This window comes from Mytilus californianus, unplaced genomic scaffold (assembly GCF_021869535.1).
Source record: "Mytilus californianus isolate M0D057914Y unplaced genomic scaffold, xbMytCali1.0.p SCAF_8, whole genome shotgun sequence".
Lineage (NCBI taxonomy): Eukaryota > Metazoa > Mollusca > Bivalvia > Mytilida > Mytilidae > Mytilus > Mytilus californianus.
In genome coordinates, this window is record NW_026262734.1 from 49,164,683 (window position 1) to 49,191,185 (window position 26,503).

General features: G+C 31.5%; 3 protein-coding genes across 3 annotated transcripts; all 3 read right to left on the reverse strand.

The window, feature by feature from the left end:
• Positions 1-258: 258 nt before the first annotated feature.
• On the reverse strand, positions 259-2,557 carry LOC127711306 (uncharacterized). The gene is made up of 2 exons (XM_052217301.1): positions 2,267-2,557; positions 259-1,629 (listed from the first exon to the last, which is right to left on the reverse strand). Exon 2 carries the CDS (start codon positions 1,616-1,618, stop codon positions 635-637), a length of 984 nt encoding a protein of 327 aa, XP_052073261.1. The 5' UTR covers positions 1,619-1,629; positions 2,267-2,557; the 3' UTR covers positions 259-634.
• A 955-nt stretch (positions 2,558-3,512) lies between these two features.
• Positions 3,513-15,426, reverse strand: LOC127712065 (uncharacterized). Its single transcript, XM_052218258.1, has 4 exons — positions 15,312-15,426; positions 9,489-9,538; positions 8,866-8,974; positions 3,513-3,612 (listed from the first exon to the last, which is right to left on the reverse strand). Exons 1-4 carry the CDS (start codon positions 15,422-15,424, stop codon positions 3,513-3,515), a joined length of 372 nt encoding a protein of 123 aa, XP_052074218.1. The 5' UTR covers positions 15,425-15,426.
• A 2,709-nt stretch (positions 15,427-18,135) lies between these two features.
• Positions 18,136-23,327, reverse strand: LOC127712066 (chymotrypsin B-like). Its single transcript, XM_052218259.1, has 4 exons — positions 23,298-23,327; positions 22,825-23,012; positions 21,735-21,792; positions 18,136-18,298 (listed from the first exon to the last, which is right to left on the reverse strand). Exons 1-4 carry the CDS (start codon positions 23,325-23,327, stop codon positions 18,140-18,142), a joined length of 435 nt encoding a protein of 144 aa, XP_052074219.1. The 3' UTR covers positions 18,136-18,139.
• Positions 23,328-26,503: the final 3,176 nt, after the last annotated feature.

Consider the following 26,503-nt stretch of genomic DNA (forward strand, 5'->3'; position numbering starts at 1 on the left):
CGGAGTGTTTTATACAACAGGTAGAGAACGGGTATTTTCGACTATAAGATAGATAACTACACTTTTTATCCAGACAAGTAGAGTTTAAAAGGCCTATCAGAAAATTGTTTTGGCATCAAATCTTTATTTGCCAATTGGCTAAAATCTTATAGGTATATATCATTTTTTAATGAGTTCTAAAACCATATATTGATTTTCTACAAAAGCAATGCCAGATAACACATTTTTGTACTTATCTGATTTCGTTACATCCTTAATAAATTTTGCTGAAATAAATGATTTGATTTTACTTTTCTGTGAGTTTTTAAATAGGTGATTAGGTATGTTTGCTCTTCAAATCTATTCAAACGCCATGATATGCTTAAATGATATATATCAGTCTAAAGTAACGTAGATGTCATACATACAAATGACACAACTGAACAGTCAGTTTAATGGATTTTTGCAACTCAATTTCATAAAGGATTATATTACCTTTAAATCTTTACATTAATAAACAACATAAAATGTCCTTTATAAAAGTTGATGTTACATCAAGGTATGATACGGTTTACAGTGTATAACACAACGATACATTTTAATTTGTCTTATCATGAAAATGTGATGATAAATAAAACGTAGATCTGGCTGTTGGTTATATTGTTCCTGTATTTACAGGATCTTGCATATCTAAATAATCAGTCACAATATCGAAATGTTGAACGTGTTCGTCGCACTCCCCGGCATAAACCATTTGATTTTTATCTGTGTTTAGTGATTTATCAGTGTAGTCAAGGTTATCGTTGTCTTCATTTAGTGATTTCTCTGAAATTCCACTACAAGCATCCCCTATTGTTTGTTCATTTAACAATCCTTTTCCATTATTTATTCCATCGGTTTCTGTTTTATTTAGCAAATTGTTGGACTCTTTGTCCTCACTGTCAGTACATACTTTATTTCCACAGTCCTGTATCTCAGTTTTCTCGTTTAAATCAATATACATTTCATTCGTTTTTGTTGCCTTTTCATATTCATGTTTATTAAAACTTTGATCTTTTTGCAATTGTTGATAAACGTGAGAATATTTATAACTAGAACTCCTTTCTTCCGACGACTCGGATCCAGACGAACTCTCGGAATTTTTATGAACATGAACCGTAACTTCATAGCCATCTGATATTAGTTGCCTTTCACGAAGAGGTTGGTAGGGATTGAGATATCCTGCATGATCTGGAATGACAAGGTCAAAGTTCGAGGAATTACTTGAACTGGATTCCTTAGATGAACTTTTATTTTCAGTTTCATCCACTGCAAAACATGGATCAAGATAACTTGAGGTATCATCGTGACTACTTGTTGTTTTATCAGTACGAGCCTTTGATACAGTTGCATTGATATTCCTTAATTGTGGTGTTACTGCGGTGTCACTCTTGTCCTCTCCCATTAAGTGCTCGTCAATTTCATCGTATATTTCAATGTATGGTGGTTCAACTCTTTCTTGTCTCATTCCTATACCTTCTCCTTCATTTTCCCTTGGTATGTTAATTGAAGATTGTTTTCGGTAAGAACGAACAAAATGGCTTAATCCCATTATTATCAGAAATCCAATAACGCAGAGTGTGTATATAATGAATTCCATGGTTGAAGGTCCTATAAGTTCAACAAAATAAAACGTTATAATAAGATACCAGAACTCAAGCAGAGTATAGCATTACAAGTTCAGTAGCACAAGATAATTGACATTGCAACAAAATAAAGCCATATACAGGGGAAGAACCAAAATTGCGCTGAAATTTATCGAATGCGTCAAAATTATCACATGATCCCTGCTTAATTTTCTTCAGATATAACTAACGGAGTTTGTGGTTTAAAGACAATGGTATTAGTAGGGTTGAATAGTCATACTTCCTCTCAGTCATGCAGCTTGATAGATAGATTAACAGTCGTCTACATTTTATACAGAATAATGATAACCTTTTTTTGTTTCCTTAGCATGTGTAGTAGGTTTGAAGTCTTAAGTGACGTACATCCAATTTGTTCTATTTTTCCTATATAATGCATATGATTTCCAATGTTTCACAAGTTGTTTAACTCAACATGTGCTTTTTTCTTCTTATTGTATGCCTTTACCACAACTACTTAATCTAAACACTGAAATTGAATACGTTTCTCATTACGAAAAACAAATTTTCCATAATTTCAAGCTTCACAAAAGAAATAACATTACGGTGCAAACCAAAAAGAAATTGTATAATTACATGTCGTACACAACTATATATTTACTTACCATTTCTGTTTGAAGCTTTCTCTCGGAACAGATAAGTGGTAGTAACATTCTGTGATGTGAAACTATATTCTACTAATAAAACAAGCTTATGTCAAAACATATCCTTACAAAATTTATTGGCTTTCGATTAAGATTCATATCAATGCTATTTATTGATCCGAACGTGTTTGTATAACAAACTGATTTTTAAATTCTCATATTTCCTTTTCAATGAAAGATGCTTCAAATGGAGGACATCGTATATTTTAAAGAAGTACCATCAATGATTTGAAGGTCTTGTCCTGTCCAACGCACCACGTGTATGACAATAATTTTCAATTCTTTAAAACTGACAATCCTCCGAGCGAATTGACAATACAGAACAAACTAGTTTTTGTTTTTATTTTCGATTTTTCAATGAACCATGCCAGTTATCTTTAACTTCATACCAGTGATCTTTAATTTTCCTTTGTATCGTATTTTTTTTAGTTGTATCTTTAATAAAGTGTTGTCCAAAGATAACGTATGCCAATTAATGAGATTATTTGATCTATAGCGCCATTAACAAGAAATCGACTCCTATTCTTTAAGGTTAGAACTCCTAGTAAATTGTATCATAGAGCCTGTAGTTCAGTGGTTGTCGTTGGTTCATGGCTGTCATATTGTTTTTCGTAAATTGTTTCGTTGTAAATAATTTTTCTCGTTGAATTGTTTTTCACATTTCTCATTATTGCGCCTTTTATAGCCGACTATATGGCATGTATTTTACTCATTGCTGACGGCTCTACGGTTGCTTATAATTACTTACATTCACTTCATTTGAACTCTGGTAGATATTTGTCTCATTCGTATTCATGCCACATCTCCTTATTTCATATTAGCTGCCAAATGCATTACCTCTGTATTAACTCAAACGTTTAATTTGTTTATAACTTACTTATGCATTTACCATAATTACAAAAGTATCATAGGAAATAGTACTGAATGTATAAAATCGTAAGAAAGTATCGTTATTAAGTAATTGTTTTTCGGCTACAGCAAAATTAATCTAACTGGCTGCTAATAGCGAGTTAGTAATCCAATATAACGCTTCTATTTATGTTTGAAACAAAAAACTTTTTTTTTAATTTGTTGTGTCTTTAAGGAACTGTATATATAAGATCTTCCATTTGTAGATGCGTTACGGGTAATTTACTAGTTTTGGCATATAAAATATTTCATACCAGATCATTCACCTGTTTTAAATTTAGTTGGATTTCATATAGTTTCAAATATGTACGTTCCGCTCAAATTGAAAGTAAGTACCTTTATTTCCAGCATCTATTGTTGTTACTGTCATTCTAATACATCCTATTTTTGCATCGCACCTTGAAAATTATAATGAAAATCGCAATGTCAAATGGTAGGCGACTTCTAAATTTAAACTATCAAAATAGGAAAATATTTAAGTCATTTCTAATACACCAAAAATCAACGAGTTTCAATTCTGTTTACTTACCTGACACCTTTTATTTGACTGGGTCTTATCATAGGCTAACAGTCCACGAGCTGAGGTATGAACCCAATGGCAGTACAAATGATTAACGGTACCAATTGATCTTCTCAAATAAGCATTTCGACAATAAATAGCTCTTTGTTGATGCTTGATGCTTGAAGTCAGAATTTTCAAAATTTTAAAATTGTAATACAAATTTTGAACAGCTGATATAACATAAAAGGGCCATCAGGTTTTAACAACATACGATTAAATCTACAACCTCTGCTTCGATGCAACTGCTGGTTGACGTGTGGTCCCCGAAGTAAACACTAGCCAGGAGTCTGTGCTTGAGTGCTGACATGAATTATAACAATAAGGTTATATCTCATAATTTACTGTATATAAAATAGTTAATTCTTTCATAAAAACCTTATGTTTTAACCCTGATATTGATAGTATCAGCCAGATTTTACACAATAATTTGGACTCTTCATTGGTTTTAATACTTTTTGGGACATGCATATGCAGAATAGGGCAGAGTGAAACATGTTTTCGGGCGCTAAACAATCCCCTATCCTGGGACAGTGGTGTAACATTACAACACAGGAGCAAGTTTTAAAATTCATTGGAAAAGGGCTTGGCTAATCAGATCGATACAAAGCATTAAACACCTAAGAAACTAATAAAAGCCTGAAATATCGATATGAGAGTAATAACTGTTACGAAAGATAATTCAAAGCCAATAACATATAATAAAAAATCCATGTATCCAAGACAAATAACAGTCACTGCACATCTAATAAATTTACATTAAAGAGATCTTTACCAAGCATGAACGAAACAAGGCACAAAACATAACTAACTGAAAGTACGAATCACATATGAATCTCAGTCTAGGAAAACATCACATTGTGTAATGCGAAAATATCAGTACTCCAGGATTTAAAACCGTTAATGTTAATAACTGTTTAGCTATTCATATTTTGTTATGTTTTAATTTATTGATAATAAAATCAATGTTAGAACCTACACAAAGTATTTTAAAGTTCTTATAACAATGTACAAACGATAACCTTTTAGTATCAATAATTTCAAAGGATCGATAAGCTGACATGGATCGTATCTTAATTTACTGGCTATTAAAACAACACTCGGGTAAAGTACGTAAGTAATGGTAGAATGAGTCGCTGGAAAAAGTCACTTCCATAAGTATAATGATAAATGATAAGGTCGAGCAAATAAGATCAAATATATAACAAGGCTGCTGAGATGTATTTGCAAATAATCAGGTGTCGATTTTACCACATATGTGATCAAAAATTACAGTCTTACATGTATCAGATATTGTTGAAATTTACTTATCTCACCATAAAATAGAGTAATCATGAAAGCAACATGTATATGTTGTGTAAAAAAATATATATGATCTGATATGTACTTGTGTTAATCACAAAATGAGAAAAAAAAAGTAGAGTGCCGGATGTCTCGGCTGTTCGCCTCTCCCACAAACGGATTGTAATGTCTCCCAACACTCCAAACGTCCAAAAGTCTGAAAAGACCAATTTTTGTCTGAATTTGCATTAATTTTTACTCGACATTCTCTTTTTGTCTGAAATTTTTGTAAATATTCTTGACAAAGTCTGAAATTGTCTTAAATAACTACCTAGATTCTATAAATTGCTCTCGGTTATCTGTATCATTACTTGATTTTACTCGACATATGTCTTGACAGTATCAACATTTTCAAAAAAAGTTCGACAGTCTGAAAAGTGTCTTGATTATTCTCCATCAATTCTCGACTGTCTAAAATTTGTCTCGATAAGTCTTGACATATTCTTGAAATTCATAAAGATGTCCTAATATGTCTATACATTCTTGACAGTCTTAAAATGTCTGAATATATCTTGACACATTCTTGATGGTCCTAAAGATGTCTTAATATGACTCGACACTATCTCGACAGTATAAATTTCATCTGAATTGTGTATCGACACATTCCTGACAGTCCAAACACTTTCATTTGCTGTTTTATACACATTTCTATTACCGCTAAAATAAACTTAGAAGAAACAACATTTTGGTACATTATTTGTTTATTTACCATGTTAACATTGAATATTATACATGAAAAATGAAATATGTCTGCAGTATAATGTATTTCAATCATTTAGCACGTATTTATAATATTCATAAATCAACATTTATAATCATTTACAAACCCACATTTAAATTGGATTACATTTGATATTCACTGTTGTATTTGTTAATAATTGCATACTTATATTTGTAAAATATTTACATACCCATATTTTTTATGATAAAAAATAATTACGCCCAATTTTTGTTTTTGTTGTAATAACTATAACGTGATATAAGAGTATATTCTATAAAGATAAAATAAACCCAAAAATTATTCATGTATATTGGTTATGATTTGTAAAGCTCAGGATTGTCAAGTTAATTCAAGACACAATTCAAAATGTTCAGAATATGTCAAGCCATACTGAGAAAAAAAAAGAATGTCGAGAACCTGTCGAGAAATTTCAAGACAATATTTCAATGTCGAGAATTTGCCAAGACATTTTAAGACAGTATTCAGAATGTCGAGAATATGTCGAGTAAATTTCTTACAAATTTAAAATAAGTCAGAATTTGTCAAGAAAAATTCAGACATAAGTCATACTTTTTGAGAATGTTGAGTAATTGTTCATGCAAATCAAGACAAAAATTGGTATTTTCAGATTTTTGGACTTTTGTGAAACAACATCAGGATGTAATATCCGGATAGAAATACAGTCAAGCTTCCAAACATAATCTTTGATTTTTCTATTATTTTTATGCTGAAACATTGAAATCAAGTTTCATATATTCTTTAAATCGGGTTAAAGATAAATATTTCATTACTGAAATTTTACAAGCAGTTAACAAATTAACAAAACAGGCATAAATTTACTAAATGTTATCATCGGTATAAGGACATCATTCGTAAATATAACTCAACATGCAGACATCTTATACGTTCGGGTATTTCACATCCAATCTTTTATGGTAATATTCTTTACAAAGCACAAAAATGTCAGTATTCACCTCAAAAGCTAACAAAACCTTTAAACAGACTTATTAAGAAGGGATATAGTTACGATACTGTTGTCAGGTCATTAAAGATTGTATATTTTGGCTTTAATATTGATTCACTTATAGGGTGTTTGCATCGGAATTAAACATATTTATTCTAAAACCAGTTGTTGGCATGACACGGGTTATGTTCTTTTCATATATTCTATGACGGTATAATACTAAACCCCTAACAGGAGGGATTGTGCCTGATATTCATATGATGAAGACATAATCTTTCAATCAGTTTAATTGAGGTCTGGAGCTGGCATGTCAGTAACTACTAGTAGTCTGTTGTTATTTATGTATTATTGTCATTTTGTTTATTTTCTTTTGTTTCCTATTCTGACATCGGACTCGGACTTCTCTTAAACTGAGTTTTACTGTGCATACTGTTGTACGTTTGTTTTTTCTACATTGGCTAGAGGTATAGGGGGAGGGTTGAGATCTCAAAAAACATGTTTAACCCCGTCGCATTTATGCGCCTGTCCCAAGTCAGGAGCCTCTGGCCTTTGTTAGTCTTGTATCATTTTTAATTTTAGTTTCTTGTGTATAATTTGGAGTTTAGTATGACGTTCCATTATCACTGAACTAGTATACATATTTGTTTAGGGGCCAGCTGAAGGACGCCTCCGGGTGCGGGAGTTTCTCGCTGCATTGAAGACCCATTGGTGGCCTTCGGCTGTTGTCTGCTCTATGGTCGGGTTTTTGATTCGTTGACACATTCCCCATTTCCATTCTCAATTTTATTATGATTAACCATAGTGTAAAATAACTGATTGATGAAAAGTTTACGTATATTTGGTCACCAACAGTTTATCGACGTATGAATTTCATGGATTTTTCAAGGCTAATCAAGTTAACTAATAAAAACAAAAAGCAATGAATGGACTCCAAAAACACACGCTACGAATGCTTTCTCAGTTCAAATTTCACAATCGGAAATATTCAAATAGAACGACTTAAAAATGAGACGTCACCAGAGATAATGAGTTACAATTTTCATTCCGTAAGAAGCAATATTTCGTCTAACTTTAAGTTAAGGCAACAATAGTTTATTGATGTTCGAATATCATAGATCTATTACAACAAATCAAGGTAACAAAATATAATTAGGTAATCGCATGAACTATAAAAGGAGCTAGGCCGGTTGCGTCTACAGGGTATAGCGTCCCCGTATAAAGAAGCAAAGCGATTATTGTCGATGTTTGAATAACAATGTTGAAGTGGATAGGTTAATACCTTTGCTATGTTGGTAAAATCGTCTTTCAAAAGGACGTTACCTACATAACAAAAGCTGTAGAATATCGTCATGAAGCTTTTACTTAAAATGATAAGAAGAGTAAAGTTTGGTGTCAAATGATCAAAAGCCTCTGTATCTTTTTTAGAAACCTCTTCACATGAAAACCCAAGAAACGTATCATCCTTTATGAAGAAAAAAATATTGTATATTTATCGGTAGATATTTTAAAATTGGACTACTTTAGGTTATGTCCTCATTTATTACTCATAAATATAAAACGTTATATTGATATCAGCAGTGCAAAACAAGATCTACAAAAATGTTGAATGCTATGAGTAAGATTAAACTAAATTATACAAAATGTATCTACTTAAAGATGATAAACTCTACATGTATCATTTTTTATTTAAATATGAAAGAAAATAAATGAAATGCAATCCGAGTATTCATCATTATTTTCATCAGAATTTACTAATGTACCATGTTTATGCACCTTAAGGAAACCTATGACTTACCTATCTTTGATAAACATTTCTTACTTCATGATAAAACGTTTAATTCCTACCAAAGAGGAAATGGATGAATCAATTCACATATTGTACATTTTTCTAAATCATGATTGGACCTCTTGGTTTTGTGTATCCTTGGTATGAAGTTTCATTGGTGTGCATGTATAAATCACGACTCATTTACGTAAACCATGATACCTATATTACATCATGCACATATGGAAGTGTTCTTAATTTCACTTGTTAAATATAAAATGTTATTTTTAATAACTATTACCTCTGTGAGTGATCGCACTTGCAATCATTCAAGCATTTGTAGCCGTACTTGTTCTCTCTGCATGGAAAACATAGTCCGTCCTGTAGGGAAACAGTCCCAATTATGCACTCTGAAATTAAGGCAAAATGATTTTAATCATTAGAAAAAACACAATGACGGTTGTCTATCAGTCAATTAACACAGTATCTGCTCGCTTTGTTTAAGTGTTCATAATTGTTAAGATGCTTCTAAAGTGTTCATTCTGTCGTACTAGCCTTTTTGAAATGTTGATTATGCTTCAGATCAGTATGTCTATCTGCTTGCAGCGTGTGTAAGTTTTGGTTGATCCCTCCTTAAAATCAATACGTCTATTGCCTCAAAAGAATGGAAAGTGAAATGCATTCCATGATTAAATTATATCACACAAACATATATGGGTGATTGTCCTGTTATGCTTCTACTTTTAAATAGCAAAATTCAGGTCAAGCAAGAACATTTTCCGTGACAATTCAAAATCGACAATAAAAGATTTCAAACAATTAAACCGACATTGATAATAAAAAAAGAATTAACTCGGCGGCTAATGTATAACAATAACAATTTTGGTCAGAATTCGATAAAAATGTTATATAATGACCACTTACGTGTACAGACATCATTGATATTTTCATAGTTATAACAACATACATCTTCACTGTAAAATAAAATGTTAATTAGAATATCATTTGTACAATTTTCTAAATTCAAATATATGTTCTGAGTATTTACTATGTGTGCTCTGGTATTATTCAACGGAACAAGTAAAACAAAACTGCCATATTCCTTGCATGGTAAGATATGTTCCGAAGTAAATGGAGGTTAAACCTGGTTTGGTAATTAGTTCGACCTTCAACTCGTATAACAGTTGTTTACAGTTCATACATTTCATAGAAAGCAAATTTATTTCTGGTTGTATGTCGGGGTATAAACCATCGATTTTCCTAGAAATATCAAGTTTTTTTTTTAAGTGTTTCAATTTCTTTTTTTTTTATTCAACAATATATTGCACGCTGTTAACAATTTACTTCATTAGTCCAGCATTCTAGTGAACGGTGCCTTTAATTTTTATCAGAAATCCAGGATTACTCTCTGGTAATCATTATATTACATTACATCTAAATTAAATCATAATATATGATTTTCAATCATGAAATAAACACAGTCTTGCATCTAAGCCCTTCAGAGTGAAAATTTCATATCTTCTCTCAATTATAAAATGGTTAAGTAGAGATATAAATCTGTCATCCACTACTGATTAGGGGACAGATAATATTACTTAAAAACAGATGTTTAAAACAAAAACTGAGTGTGTAGATTTTTGATAAACCCTCAAGTACAGAAATGATGAAGTAAATGGTAAATATTCTAATTTTGGTTTTTACATCTACACATGACCTCATCAGATTTTAAAAGAAGAAGCAGGGTTTTAAAAATACAATAGTTTTGAATAATGCATTATTTGTCATAGGTGCTGCACTTGCATTTTATATATAAGCACTTGAAATTGATATCAACCTGGTCATTGAATCTTAATTTTACTTTTACTTTTTTAATAATGATGGTAAAATATAACAGCTTAATAAGGTTCATTATAGATGCATTAAGTTGTTTTTACTAAAATACTTTGAGAGCTCAACCCCACCCTCAAATTGATTGATTGATTGTCAACAATATGTTAGGAGAAAAAAAGGAAAAAAAAAAACATCAGAAAAACAATTAGGTCTTTCCTCATGTAGGGGAAAGACCATAATTAAATAGACACACTTATCGATCAGTGCTGTGTATTTACTATTAATTCATTTATGCAACAATTATTACTTGTGAATCGGGATAAATAAAACAGGTGGTTCCTGTCAGCTTACAAAAAACAGATGCTAAAAAAGAAATATTTGGTATAATCAATGATTTGATAACTGTTATTTTGCCTATCATGGTTAAACGTCTTTTCTCACAATTCTTAATAATCTTTTCAAATTTTTTTATTTGCTTTCAGCATAAGTGTTTCAATTTCAAAGGTTTCTGTGAATAGCGGTTCTATGAAAAATCAATTGAATCAATCTATAACTAAATAGAATAGAATTTTTGAACTGTTCAATGTTTATTTTGGAGTTAAGAATTCAAAAGCAAACAATACCAACTCGATTGTTGTAAACTAAATGACTGTTGACTCATATACAAGTAGTTTTGAAAAGTTTGGTTTTGAATAAACCTCAGATGTAGTCTAGAATCTGTACTTATATGGAATCTATGTTTAAGCATGTCAGCATTAATCTATTTATCTTTATGCCTTGATATTTGGGACACACTCGTGATGTATGGATAAAACGATTGTCTCTCGGATCTCCATTGATAATTTCCCTTTTCCGCATTTTATGTGCAATGTATGTATTTCGGTGAAAGGGAATAGTCCAGTTGCTCCCTACTAAAGTGTCTGTGTTAAGAACTTCGATTAGTCTTTTGTATCATGATGTTGTCTTACAGTTGAGGTTATTTGTCCAGTCGGTATTGTTATCTGGTTTTCAACGATATAAAAAAAATTTCTGATACTCAAACATAGGTATAGATAAATCTTAAATAGCTTTGCTTGCATACATTTATAACGGATTTGCTCTTGCTTAAGTTATACAAATGATACCGTTTCACAGATGATAGCGGACATGTTCCTAATGTCGCAACTACAATCACGTCCCCTTTTCACGAATATGACCTACCGAATTAGATTTATTACCGGGTTTGTACTAACATGAGCAACACGACGGGTACCACATGTGCAGCAGAATCTGCTTACCCTTCCTGAGCACCTGAGATCACCCCTAGTTTTTGGTGGGATTCGTGTTTTCTATGTTGTGTTTGGTGTACTATTATTTGTTTGTTGGTCTTTTTCTTTTTTAGCCATGGTGTTGTCAGTTTGTTTTTGACTTGTGAGTTTGGATGTCCCATTGGTATCTTTCGCCTCTCTTCTTTCTCTCTTTTATAAGTGTAGTTCTTTGTGCCTTTTAATTTTTCAATGTTTGTACCAGTCTCGTCTATCCTTTGTATTGAACTTTGTCTCAATTTACAAATTCTGTCAAATTTCAGAGTTTTTGGTGATGTCTCAGGGGAAGATTAGAATCTATTACAAATCCGGTATTGAGTGATGCCTAATCACTTGATACAACTTATCAACTTATTTAATAACAGTAACGACGGGATTCACATGTGGAGCAGGATCTGCTTTCCTTTCCTTTATATTAGGCATTAAGCCGGACAAAACAGTAACGGAAATCGGTAATTTCGTTTATGGATTCCTTAGTTTCATATTTTCTGCTGTATGTTTTTATTTACTTAACATTCTGAGCATCTGGTCCGGGTACACAGTTATCGTCCTTTGATTTTCGTTGTCCACGAATATAGTCCCTAGTGTGGACAGTGTGTTACTTGTCGATTTTTTTTATACCCCTTCCAAATTTATTTCTCCATGTTTTATGACTCAAATAGTAAGTAGGGGGTGAAATGACACTGTAAAAAAATTTGGGTCATGAATTTTAAAGTAAAGCAGTGATTTGGTCCAGCTGAAAAATGTTAAAAATTAGCACTTCGGAAGCTGTCAAAAGATTTGAAGACCCCCTTAACATGAAATTGTCCATATTTTGAGTTAGAGCCGATGAAGTTTTCTATAATTTTGATATAATTTGTCCCAAAAGTAGTACAACACACTGTAAAAATATTATTGAGAAAGCGCAAGTGGGATTTTTTTAATTTTCATTTATTGTCTAAAAGAAATGCACTACGAAATAACTGTGTACTCGGACCTAAGAGGTGAAATCAGGAAATATAGAATCTGTACTTTGGCAACTTCCCTGAATGATTTGATGGTGTCAATTTATCAAATAGCATAAAACTAAAGGATTTAAACTTTTATTTGATAGAATTTCTGCAAAAATGACCAATTTTGGCATTTTATGGTCAAAATAAGCATTTCATAGCTTTTTCAATTTTGATGCATAAGTGGCATTCTGACTTTCTATCTGACAGGTTTTTATGTGTCAATATTTGTGTTTCTATGCTTCAATCCAGTTGTATTACTCATTTGTGAACTCTGAATCTACAGAAAAGAAGATTATCTCGGACAATATGTGCAAAATGTGTTGTATATATGATCCTCGTCTAACGCCCTGTTTGGATCAAGTTAAATGTGAGGAGCTTGGAACATAAAAGTTGAAGTCCATTATAAAGACCTCACTAAATTTGTATAAAAAGCACTTAACAATGTCTTTTGTACCTGTTTTATGTCACATAATATCTTTCTTTTCTTCTGTAGGTTAGCAAGTGGTTCAAATATAAGCCTGTTGAGACTAAAATTGCATGCATGTTTTTCACTAAAAAGTGAAAAATCTTTGTATCAGACCATACTGTCTGCAAATAAAGTTGAATGCAAGAGTCTTTTTGTGCTCAGATTTATTGTATCATGTCACCTGAGTATAGAAATGATAGAAAAGACACAAAATTTTATTTCCTATAGCTTCAATATGCATTTTTAAATGTAAATATGTGATACGGCTTAAATTGACCCTAAATTATTTTCAGTCTTACTTGGCCTAAGACCCTTTTAAACTAATGTGATATGTTATTTGTAAGTTTTCTTTCCATTTAAAGTACATTAAATACATATGTAAGGATTATTTATAACCAAAAAGCTTTACAAATTTAAAATTGCTGGAAAATATTACATCTTCATGTAAGCCCCCCCCTTCATTGGAAAACCTCCATTTTTAGCCACAGGCTCATATAAATTTGACTTTTTAATAATTATGATAAGTCTGATAAATCAAATGAGTACTCTATTGCTTTTAATACATAATATATTATATATTAAGGCATTTCAAAAGTATATTTTTGCAATATTTTAATTTTTTAAGCCCCAAATGTTGATAGTTGAAAATTTTCAATTTTAACGTCTAAATTTAACACGCAAAGTTGAATATAGAATTAGTCATATTGTTTATAATATAAATCCTATTGCCATGAAACTTTGTAAGCAGTCTTATAATTTATTAAGCTTTGGTCATATCAAGTTTCATTAAGATTGTTCAACTTTTTCTACCCTATTAGGTCCGGGTACACAGTTATCGTCCTTTGATTTTCGTTGTCCACGAATATAGTCCTTAGTGTGGACAGTGTGTTACTTGTCGATTTTTTTTATACCCCTTCCAAATTTATTTCTCCATGTTTTATGACTCAAATAGTAAGTAGGGGGGTGAAATGACACTGTAAAAAAATTTGGGTCATGAATTTTAAAGTAAAGTAGTGATTTGGTCCAGCTGAAAAATGTTAAAAATTAGCACTTCGGAAGCTGTCAAAAGATTTGAAGACCCCCTTAACATGAAATTGTCCATATTTTGAGTTAGAGCCGATGAAGTTTTCTATAATTTTGATATAATTTGTCCCAAAAGTAGTACAACACACTGTAAAAATATTATTGAGAAAGCGCAGGTGGGATTTTTTTAATTTTCATTTATTGTCTAAAAGAAATGCACTACGAAATAACTGTGTACTCGGACCATCTGCGCAATTACTCAAGACTTAAGTCAATTCATGGTTTGCAAGCAAAATGGAATCAATTTTTTTCAAGCAAGACAGAAATGTACTAGCAATTTTTGGTTGAGTTTGTAGTATTTAACTAAACGTACTAAATATAATAAATAATCATTCAATAAGTTGCTTGCGATTGTAGAAAACGTCTCTTTAAAATTTTTCCAAGCATTTGCTGTTTAGTGTATCTGAATTTTTTACACCGAAATGTTCTTTGCATTTTGAGAGGAGTTATAATGTTAAGCTGTTTACTCCATCACAAAAGCTAATCCAACCAAGTTATAAAAATGAACGAACGAAATCGACACTACATAAGTTTTACTTTCATCATCACAAATGGGTTGACCGATGTGTTGGGTCGGTGTCTCAACCACCAAGCGACATGTTGTTGTGCCCTTAGTTCTTTGGATACTAGTAAAGTAGTCTTATCTGTAATTTAACCACTGCAAATCCTCATGGATACGCTTACTCTGTCGACACACCAGGTATCTTTCTTGTTTCGAGTAGAGGCGATTCCCTAAGTTTATGTTTGTTATCTTGGTTTGTCTCTTTCTAACATATTAACGAGATTTGAACATACGTCAACTACTGTCAACCTAATAGGACACAACGCCATATCGTTTTCTATTTGCGAAAATACTTATATATGTATCAATGCGATTGTTATTAGGAATATAATTATATAATTCCATTAAAACACCTTTACTAAGGAATCGATGTATGTTTCAATTAATCAGTATCAGGACTTCAACTTGAATTGTGAATTTTTATTTTTCCTTCAAACTATTCAATTCTATCTAGTGTGTGACAAATGCTAGACTTTTGAGTAAGGTCTATTTATAGAACAGTTTACATACCCTTTGTCCTTACTTTTACAAACTCCACCACTAAGTTGCAAAGAAAACTGGATTTTACTTAGCACAATTAACATATTAGCCAGAAACATAATATTCATAATCGTTTTAGCCATACAACATCAATTGATAATCACAGGAAATGGTATAAAAACATTCAATGATAAGGAAGAATTTAACTAGTGTGTCATATATAATATTAACATGACAAGTGGTACATAGCATCATATTTTAATAAAATATTTATGTATCACAAATCATTTGGTCAACAAATCGTAAAAAAGGACTTGTTATTTTTGTTTTTCTTTGCAATGCCCAGTTAGCTTACGTGATGTAGGATCATTGCTGAGAAAGTATCATTTTCTCGCAATCTCAATAATTTTTTAAATATATAAGAGATTAAAAGATTGAAATATGAATGTTTACGATGTGTTTTGTTATGATCGGGAAATGAATTGTACATATTACATAATGTCTGGAAATGTGTATAAATGTTTTAGAAATTCCTACGTACCACCTTTGGTTTTTTTAAGTTATCATTATCATTGTTATTTCAAACATAGACTGTAGGATAATTTGATTTGAACCACTAAAACACACAAAATGCATAATTAAGATGATAAAAAATATACATCATATGAAAATTTCGTGACGTGGGTTCTTTTTTTGCATTGTTCTCATTTTCATTTCAAAAACGATGGGCTTACAAAATCTCGACATATTCATATCTCCTTGTGCCATGTTATAACGTAAGGACAAGTTAAACAATGTTAAATACAATATTTATAGTCGTACTATACTTTATATATAACATATTGGCAATCCCTCGTGAGTGTTACCACTGATCGAATGTACACTGCATTTTTTTTATTTATACATTGCACTCTTTAAACGATTAAACAGTTTATAATAAATATCTGTTAAACTGATATGATCATATAGATTTTTTTTAATCCCCAAAACCGCTTTCTGACAAATCATTTCTAAATACCTCAGCGCATGAGGTAAAATCAGTATTAACAATGGTCACTAGATGATTTAACAAAAATGGCTGTGTTTGCACATAAACAACAACTCTGAATACAGACAAGCCTGTTCAGTTGGAAACGTTTTAAGGCCTTTATCCACTAAATATATATTAGTTAAATGCATTTTGTGTTTCAGAGAGATAAAATCTGTTTTGGAATTGTATTGGATTTTTTTCCATCAGATACTGTCTACTAAGTACAAGTAACACCATTTAAATCACCTATTGTTATTGTTGTGTTGATGTCTTGTGTCTTTCTATTGTCCATAGCAATCAAAACAATACAAACAATGGTTACCTAGAGAGGGGCTCTCAAAGATTTAACCCAAGTTAGTCTATTTCTACAAGAACAAAAAAATATGGCCATCACAATATATGATACTTTGTACGCCAGACACGTATTTTGTTTATCCAAGGCTAATCAGAGGCTTTTAGATCTTAACAGAAAGATAAAAAGAGCTATCAGCTGGACATGTTTAACTGTTACAAACTAATGCAATACTGTAGACACTTGACCCTAAATAGATATTTGGCTAACAACATGACGCAATAAACGATACACTGTTATATTGCTGAATGAAAATTGAAAATAAAAATCCTGAATAAACTCATCATAAATAGGAGGATTCGAATTTTGTACGCCAGACGCACGTTTCGTCTATACAAAACTTATCAGTGACGCTGATATAAAAGAAAATAACAGGCCTCATAAAGTACGAGATTGAAGAGCATTGAGGAACCAAATCTCTGAAAGATTTTGTCAAATACAGATGATGTAATCTATTCCTCGGTTAGAAAATCCTAAGTACTTAAAAAATTCAAAGTTTTGTAAACAGTTACTTTATTATTATGACCATTTCAATGATAATTCATGTCAACACAGAAGTGCTAACTACTAGGCTGCTTATATCCTCAGGTAGGAAACCTCCACCAGCAGTGGCATCTACCTAGTGGTTGTAAATAAACTAAGCATAGATAACAGAGTTAGAATTCGTACTCCAAACGCACGTTTCGTCTATAAAAGACTCATCAGTGACGCTCGATTAAAAAAAGTTGAAAGGCCAAATAAAGAAGGAGTTTGAAGAGTATTGAGGAACCAAAATTTCGATTTTATTTTTTTTCAAATACAGCTAAGGTAATAACTTGATCACTTAAAACACTGGGTAGAAGCATTTGCATTTTGTTTAAATTACAAGACTGGTATGTGAAGTGGGTGATTTCGGTTTAAGTTTAATCTGATTTCATAACTCGCTTGCAGTTTTTTACTACCTTTCGTGATAGCAGCAACACAAAAATTCAATCAAATGACTTCTAGAAGCTATTCTATATTATAAAGAGTATTTATATATTAGATGTTGGTTCAATATGTCAACTCTAAATCATATTGAGGATAACAAAACAGAATTAACGATTCTTTCAGGAAAAACTTCCGAAAACTTAAGCATGATAACCACATGTTCGTATCAATATGATATAATACTTAAAAAATCAACGTTTCAATCAGAAACAGGTGAATACAACATATTGTTTTGCTCTGTGTTAAAGTATTCACGACTGGTGACCTTTTGTGACTTTCAATTACAAATTATATACTTGTATTAGGTAATCCTTACTTGTCTTTCACTTATATCTTTATAATAATTGCGGGCAAAGCGTATAATAATATCTTTTGTACAAATGCATTTGGAAATCTACATTGACTGTTTAAAGGTAAAAGGAATCTAATAAAACAAACTCCATTTCAATGCGATATTGTTTTTATTCCATCAATCAATTAGTTCAAATAAGCATCTATCGCTTGAAATTAGATGCTGACATAGGTACTGATCCATGACCTGAACGATGTCAGTCTGGCGTAGACGCTTGGAAAGCTTCCAGAGCATGTGCTAATTCCCCATGAGGTAGCACCAGCAAGATATGGAGTATTTCCGGAGTAGCATGTCATTGGGCCACCACTGTCACCCTATAATGAATAAAAAACCATAGCTAATCACCTTATTAATCTTATATATTCAATACGTATGTATACATGTCGGATTTTATGGATAATCAATATTCCTATAATATGATCATGACATATGCTTCTGATATAAATTAATGTTAATCCTTTCATTTCGATCTCAAGAAAATATCCACTTAAAATTATTGTTTATAACATTCAAGTTATAAGTTTGATTTGATTAACTTTTCAAACTATCATTTTCATGTCTATTAACGACTTCATGTACTCCACCTTTTGCGTTTTTTTTAGTTTACAATATTATCAACAGTAACATTTTTTCTGTACCAGATGCGTATTTCACTAATCAATATTTCATTAGGGAAGAAATATTTGAAAACCAAAAGCCTAATTCAATAGTTAACGTTGAAGAGATGATTGATCCGAAAAAGACCTAAATTGTAGCCAAATCAGGACAGGGAACCAGAACTTTGCATGTAGGAAAAATATTTCTTAATTGAAAGTGATTATAACTGATTATTCATCTTGTTAAAATTTGTTGATTTTCATATGTAAAACTGTATTATTAGCTTCTTTCTAGCGTTAAAAGTACAAAGCAATTGTTCAAGACACAAACATATTTTTCAGAACACGAAAATGTGAAATTCAGAAGGGCTCTCTATAAAGACTTCCTCCTTTTTTTCTAAATCATTGATTACGTTTACTTGTTTAGATTTTTGTCGTTGTTTCATTTGAAATATTACGAAAAAGACTTGCTGGTTTAATTTCTTTTGTTCTGATTTTGTGTAAGTGGAATTGTTATATTTCGTTTCAAATGTTAGGGAAAGAATGTCATCAAGATAAATAATTCATCATTCTGATTGTACATTTGGTGCAACACCTTTTTTCTGAAAAAAGATGTTTATTATTAATTAACTTACACAATTTAAGCTGATCTTGTCTTAACTACTTTTACTTCCATGCATATATCTATAAATCGTTTGGCATTGGAATATTTTTGTCTCAGCATTCCCCATAAATTAAGATTAAGAAATCATTAGAGTACACTGCTATGCTTCAGCTTGAACAATTTAGAACATAGATATGGTGCATTGAACTATTTTAACTATAGACACTTACACTGCAGGCAGATTTACCAGTTTCATGTATACAAATGTGGCCACTGTTGATAGTAGCACCACTGACGGATGACCATCTCGTTGTACACTCCGAATTGCTGATAACAGTCATCTCGACATCTTGTAAAGTATTTGGGCTGCTTCCACCTGATGAATGAATTATCTTGTTAAAGCAATAAATTCATGTTTTATCTGCCTTCACCCTTATTCGACAACTCTGCCAAAATGTTGGAAAGTAACAATTACAATGTTGCCTGCTGTACCCCAATTTTTGACATATTTATCTATTATGTCTGTTTGTTTTGCTCACACATTTTTTGTCTAAATAATGGAATTCTATGCGGCTGTCATACAAGTGAGAGGTTTAGCTAGCTATAAAACCAGGTTTAATCTGCCATTTACCACATATGGACATGCCTGTACCAAGTCAGGAATATGACAGTTTTTATCAATTCGTTTGATGTGTTTGAGCTTTTAATATTGCCATTTTATAAAGGACTTTCCGTTTTGAATTTCCTATGGAGGTGTGTATTTTTGTTATTTTACTTTTTGCTATCTCAATGTCTGATTTCATCCAGCTACATATATGAGAGATCATACAGCCAAAACGATTAGATGAAGACATATATATATATATGTATATACATCTGCACCGATAGAATGGACGTGTACATATATGTAATTATTAAAGGTTTGAACGATTACCATACATGTTCTATCGTATTATCCTTTTGATTTGATATATATATATATAACTGATACTACATTTAGTCCAATTTCCTTGAGGCGACCAATGAATATTATGTAAAAATGTAGATTATTTAAACATAGTTTAAGATCGAAACATAAAAAAATCGTTTTACTTGATTAATAATAAATGACATACTTCCGCTTAATCGGCCCCATCCTGAAAGGAAGCATTTTGATCCAGTAAAATCAACATTTGAAGGAACAACTATTGCATCTATGTTTTCACCATATGACAAAGACTGTGATAATTGTAACAGAGCAATGTCATTCGGATATCCAGCAGCACTACCACTATAGCTAGGATGCTGTAATTTTTATTAGAATTTAAAATTACAGATGTAAACTAAATTTTTTTAAATCTCTGCACATTGCATTTATGAATGTGTTTCCAATGACACTTTTGTCCAAAAAAAACTTTCATTTAACTGCCTTGCAATATGTGTGGTTTTTCTTACATATAGTTTAGTTATAACTATATTATATATTGAATTACTTAATAAGATAATTATTTTGATCGTGACGAGTAATGTCATTGCAATATTTAGCACTCCTACCACAATAGCTTTGATGGCGTAAATTTCGTAACAGTTAGCAAGTAGATATTAATGTCTGCGGTCATTTAATGTGTATTCTCGGCTAATTTTGTTGTTAGAGATGTCATGTACAAGCTTGTTATAGCCTATATAAAACCATATGTTAAACGTTGATTGAAATATTTTTTATACATTGTGTTTTGCTTACATTTGTGTTTTGCTTACGTTGATTTTATTTTTAAAAACCTTATGAACTGTTTATATATCTATAATTATTTCTAAATGAGCAATATCATTGGGATGTCTAGCACTACTACCATTGAGGGCATACAATACAGTAGAAAGGGCAGATAATCATACATCGAAATGTAACGCGTTGTTTTCGCAACGTTTCTAATGATTATCATCCACAATTCGCAAATACTTCACATACGTTATCAAATCGGTTACGTGAATTTGAAAGTATTTGCTCACGAAAACAAACATTTTGTACATATTTAAGTACGAGTATTTCAGGACGGGACATAAAATTCAAAGCAAATGATGACTGCTTACTTTTCAACCATCAATAAATTCGTATAAGACAGTAATTGGTATTGGTATCATCTTGTATATTTGATGAGTAATTACAACAACCGGATCGATAATACTTCTGTTGGACGTAATGTTTTTGAGTGTATCACAAGCCCGGTAATATAATTGATGTTGTCATATTTTATAATTCTTTTTTTTTTTTTCATTTTTCATAATTCTTTTCCTGTTCGCAAAATGTTGAAATCATTCAAAAATATAATTTATCCATCCCAAAGCATAGATTGCCCAAGCCACAGTTTTTTTGTTACTCTTTAATTGTTTTCAACAGCATAATTTATATTTAATTCCAACTTAGTTGTGTTTAGTGCTACTGCTGCGCCTTAGCTTTTCGACAAAACATGTTTCTGGCGAATTAAATTATATTTTGATGACTTTTCAGGTACAAAATTCCGTTACAATAGTTACAAAATAACTTACCATAATAACACGGCTTAAGGTTCTTACTGTTCTTGAAGTATCTGACAACTGTGTCATCCCAGCGGCAATCCGAAGGGTACTCGTTCTATAAACAAGAGAATGAAAATAAAAATCACAGCACTTATGAAGTAACTCAAAATCTTAAATCTAAATAACATACCACAATAATACAAAAATAATATGAAATCACGAGCTTTAATCCATAAAAACTTTGTTTCACGATTTATTAAATTGAATTTCTCTTGTAGCGATTTCTATTTAAGCAGTAAGTGCTGCCGAAGATATTAACATATTATTTGAAGATTCGTGTATGCATGATATCAATAATATGCAAGCATCGTTCATAGAAATGTAGAATCTGCTTTATATGCAGAAAACAAGCAACCAAAGAAATAACTAACATAAACCTCAGGTTAGTGTACTATCGCTACCAATAGAACATGCATACACAGCTTGTAAAACCACTAAACTCATCTGAGTCTAGACCAGAAAGGCATTAATTTCCAGAGACTATCAAATATATGTTAAGATTCCTTAACATGCTTAAAGCACATTAAAAAATACATATATAGATATCTACAGACTAGGAACAAATACATTAAAATGTAATCGGTATATACACTGGTTTGGTTTTGTTTGTATTTTTTGGAGTGGGATTTCAGGGAGGGAAGACCAGGAACATATCAACATGTCATTATCCAGATGGACAATTTATAACAACTCGGATCAATGACAAAATATATAATTGAAAGGGAAAGTCTGCAAAGTAGGCGGTTAAGCCAGCTATAAAACCAGGTTAACCCTCCCCCCCCCTTTTTTTCTTCCGAAAAATGCCTATACCAAGTCAGGATATGACAGTTGTTTTTCACTTGTTCCGTTGATTGATAGCGCTCATTTTTGTCAGTTTTTATGGACTTCCAACTTTTTTTAATTTGAATTGGAGTTCAGTATTTTTGTTATAACTGTTTTCTTTATTCTGCCTCTAATATTTAATTGTAATTTGGATTGAACTCGACAAATTCTAAATATTTGATCGTTTTACAGAACCTCTTTTAACCTTCCGTCTAAATCTCAAAATCGGTTACCACACAAACCGACCAATTGAAAGAAAACTTACGAACTTCCATCAACACAGTGAGCGGCTGTAACGACCCAGTTGTTGTTAATGATAGAACCTCCACAAATATGATACCAACTTCCACTACTTCTCAACTGTAAGGACACCTGCCAGGGGTATTCACTTATGGCGGCGTTACCCCCTCCGACGATTTTACTGGTAAGTCCATCAACATCTTTTACTTCACTCTAAAATGAAAATCTAAAACTATTAGAACAGCGACCCCTAGACACCTCGGAAAAATAAAATTTCTTTTTCTTGTAGTTGTCGTTTGGTTTCTGTTTTACTGACATGTACCTTATATCTTGATTTATTCATATAGGATATATAAACATCATTTAAATATCTGGAAACTTGTTCTCTATACATGTAGATAAAATCGCACTAACTAACATTACAACTTGAGCACGAACGAACTTTATTTAAATGGAATTAAACTGAAGTCTAATTCGAGGTAAAGGTCAAGCGCAAACGATCGTTTGCTCTTCAACTTCGTCATTCATTTATGCCTTCACTGATTTGATTGGAACACCACTTACGAGTAGTATGTAGAAGAAACGTGCTCAGGGTATCAAATTATTCTTTTTTAATGTTTTCAAATGACAGATTTAACATTAGAAGCAAATAGTTTTGAATTACAATAGTTTGTGCCTATACTAAAAACATTATTCCTCTGAATTTACAACATTATTATAGACAAACTATTGAATTAAAAACAAATATCGAATAAACTGATTTTACATTTTATACAGCTTACCGAATGCTGAAATATCTCTTTGATAAGTTCCTTTCCAGATTGTGTTATTTTCTGGGTGCAGACTGAAAAAAAAGCAATGTAGGAAAAATATAATCATGACGAACTCTTTTTTCTTATTCAAATCTTTCCTGTATCAAATAGTCATATTATTTATATATAATGATAGGTACAATGCATAATTTGTTACTACAGCTCAATGAAAATATTGAAGGTCAAGTTTATACTGAATTCGTAAAATGTGAATAAGATAAAAGTGAGGCGGAGGATACCAAAGGGATATGGATAACAAACTGACAAACTGACAAACTTACAAACTTACAAACTGACAAACTGACAAACTGACAACGCTTTGGCAAAAAATAAAATACGCCCAAAACGCTGATTTACAACTAAAGACTGAACAACAAATTAATTTCTTGCATTGTACCTTCTTATAAACTTTAATTGGTTTCGTGAAAAATGTAAAAAAAAACATTGCTTAATATATTTAACCCGAACCCTACAGGATGTTTAATACCGCAGAATACATTTTGTTTTTCATATATTTTCAAACTGAATTTTCCACGAAAAAAGTAAATTTCTTCTATATTTGTCAAACTCGTTTTAACATATGCTATGATGATGAAACGGAAAGGTGAAACATGTTTTATATACAATAACCTCAATCTAACTCGAACAGTCAGTACCATTAGCAAAGAATGTTGTGTTGAATAAACCGAAAAGAACATGTTATTTGAATAAGAATGTATTAATAAAAGTTTTTCAATAGAGTATATAAATAAATTATCACCAAAGGTATATTCGTGTTTCAATTTTCTATAAATCTTACTAAAAAAGATAGTTACCTGCAAAACCAAATGCAAGAAGTAGGATAAAAGTCTTCATCGTTTGCGTTTTAAGTGAGTGTCACAGGAATCCGACGTCTTCTGCTCCTTGTTGAATTGAGCCCTTTTTATACAAAAGTTAACTGCTGACCATGTGTGTTTTACCAGCTGTAAACGTGATAATCAAGAAATAAGATGTAACTGTAAATTTCTTGACAATGACAATAATAAATTGTAACTATTATCAATTGTCATAAATAATGAGTAAGAGTCTCATACATTTATTTTTATGAAATGACTGAATGGCAATGAGACCATATACACCTGGTTTTAATTGTTTAAACGATATTATTTATTCAAAATTGTACAGTCATAATCGGTAAATCTTTTCTTTTATAGAATGTTGACCTTATACGAGTTAAAACTGGCATAACAGTGTATATATTTTGCTTTTACAGATACCAGGCTAGGGTATGCACACATATTCTTCTTCCTACATTACGTTTTAGCAATATTGAAAAAAAAAGAATATCTTCATGTGAAAGTAATTTTGAGCACTATTCGCGTATTCTTTAAACATGTATATTTACATCAAATTCAATTCTGTATATTGTTATTTCGTATCATAACAAATGAATCATGCACATTTGGTGCACTGCAGGTATTCGAGGGTTTTACTAGCCAAGTAAACAGTCTTTTTGTACACGCAAAGCATTACTTTGACATATATACTGTAGAAATGTAAGTTAAATAAAATTTGTTAATATACAAAAAGAAGATGTGGTACAACTGCTGATGTAACCAGAGATCAATGCACGTGGATGCAAGCAACTATAACATGCATAATTCATCGTACGGCCTTCAGCAATGATTAAAACCCAGACCATATAGTAAGTTATAAAAGACATGACAAAATGTAGAACAAACCAAATGTCAGATTTATGTTAAAACAATACATAGAAAGCAAATATGACAGACCAATAAGGGCCTTGATTAACCTTATTTGTCCCCTAATTTGAATAGTTTATTTTTGATTGATAGTTAAGTCGATAGTTTAAGGTTGAATTTTGCTTTGTCTTTTGTATTATGCATCTTTGGCTTTGATCGTTCCTAATGAATGCAAATCCAGAAAAGTACTTCGGATCCTTCGGAATTGTAATTTTTAAATAAAGGATTATTTTCATTTTTAAGAAATACATGATTAGACAGTTTGTTTAAAATCCATCATTAAAAAAATATGCAGTTTTAAAAAATACCTTTTATACGTGTTGACGGAAAATCATAGGTTTTGCACAATTTTCACAGATCTGTAAGATAGAGCGATTGTGAATACTATGTGAATAATGCGCCATGATTTTTATCTTTATCAACCGCGCAACGCCATGATTTTTATCTTTATCAACTGCGCAACGGCAGGTCTTGTAAGGAAAGAACCAGAAAACAAAAGTAACTATTGATGGTTAAACAACGACTACCTGAATATCGAATCATTTATCTTGTGTTTTCAGCACAAGAGAGCACACGCTGAAATGTCTCGCCTTCTTTACTGACCATTGAATTTATGCTGATAGTCCTAAATATAAAGCTTTACTAAAAGTATCACATAAACTTAACATGATCCAGGAAAATGAGGTCAAGGTCAGATAACCCAAACCTGAAATACATGTACATCTTACAATCATTCAATACACCAAATATAGTTGACCTATTGCTTATAGTTTCTAAGAAACAGACTTAAACAGGAAAACTAAACATTGAAAAATGAACCATGAAAATAAGGTCAAGGTCAGATGAACCATGCAAGACATGTACACCTTACAATCAATCTATGCATTAAATATAGTTGACCTCTTGCTTATAGTATATAAGAAACAAACTTAACATTGACCAATGAACCAGGAAAATGAGGTCAAGGTCAGATGATACCTGCCAAACAGACATATACACCTTACAATCATTCCATACAACAAATATAGTTGACCTAATGGTTACAGTTTAAGAAAAACAGACCAAAACACAAAAACTGAACACTGAGCAATGAACCGTGAAAATGAGGTCAAGGTCAAATAAAACCTGACAGACTGACATGTACATTGTA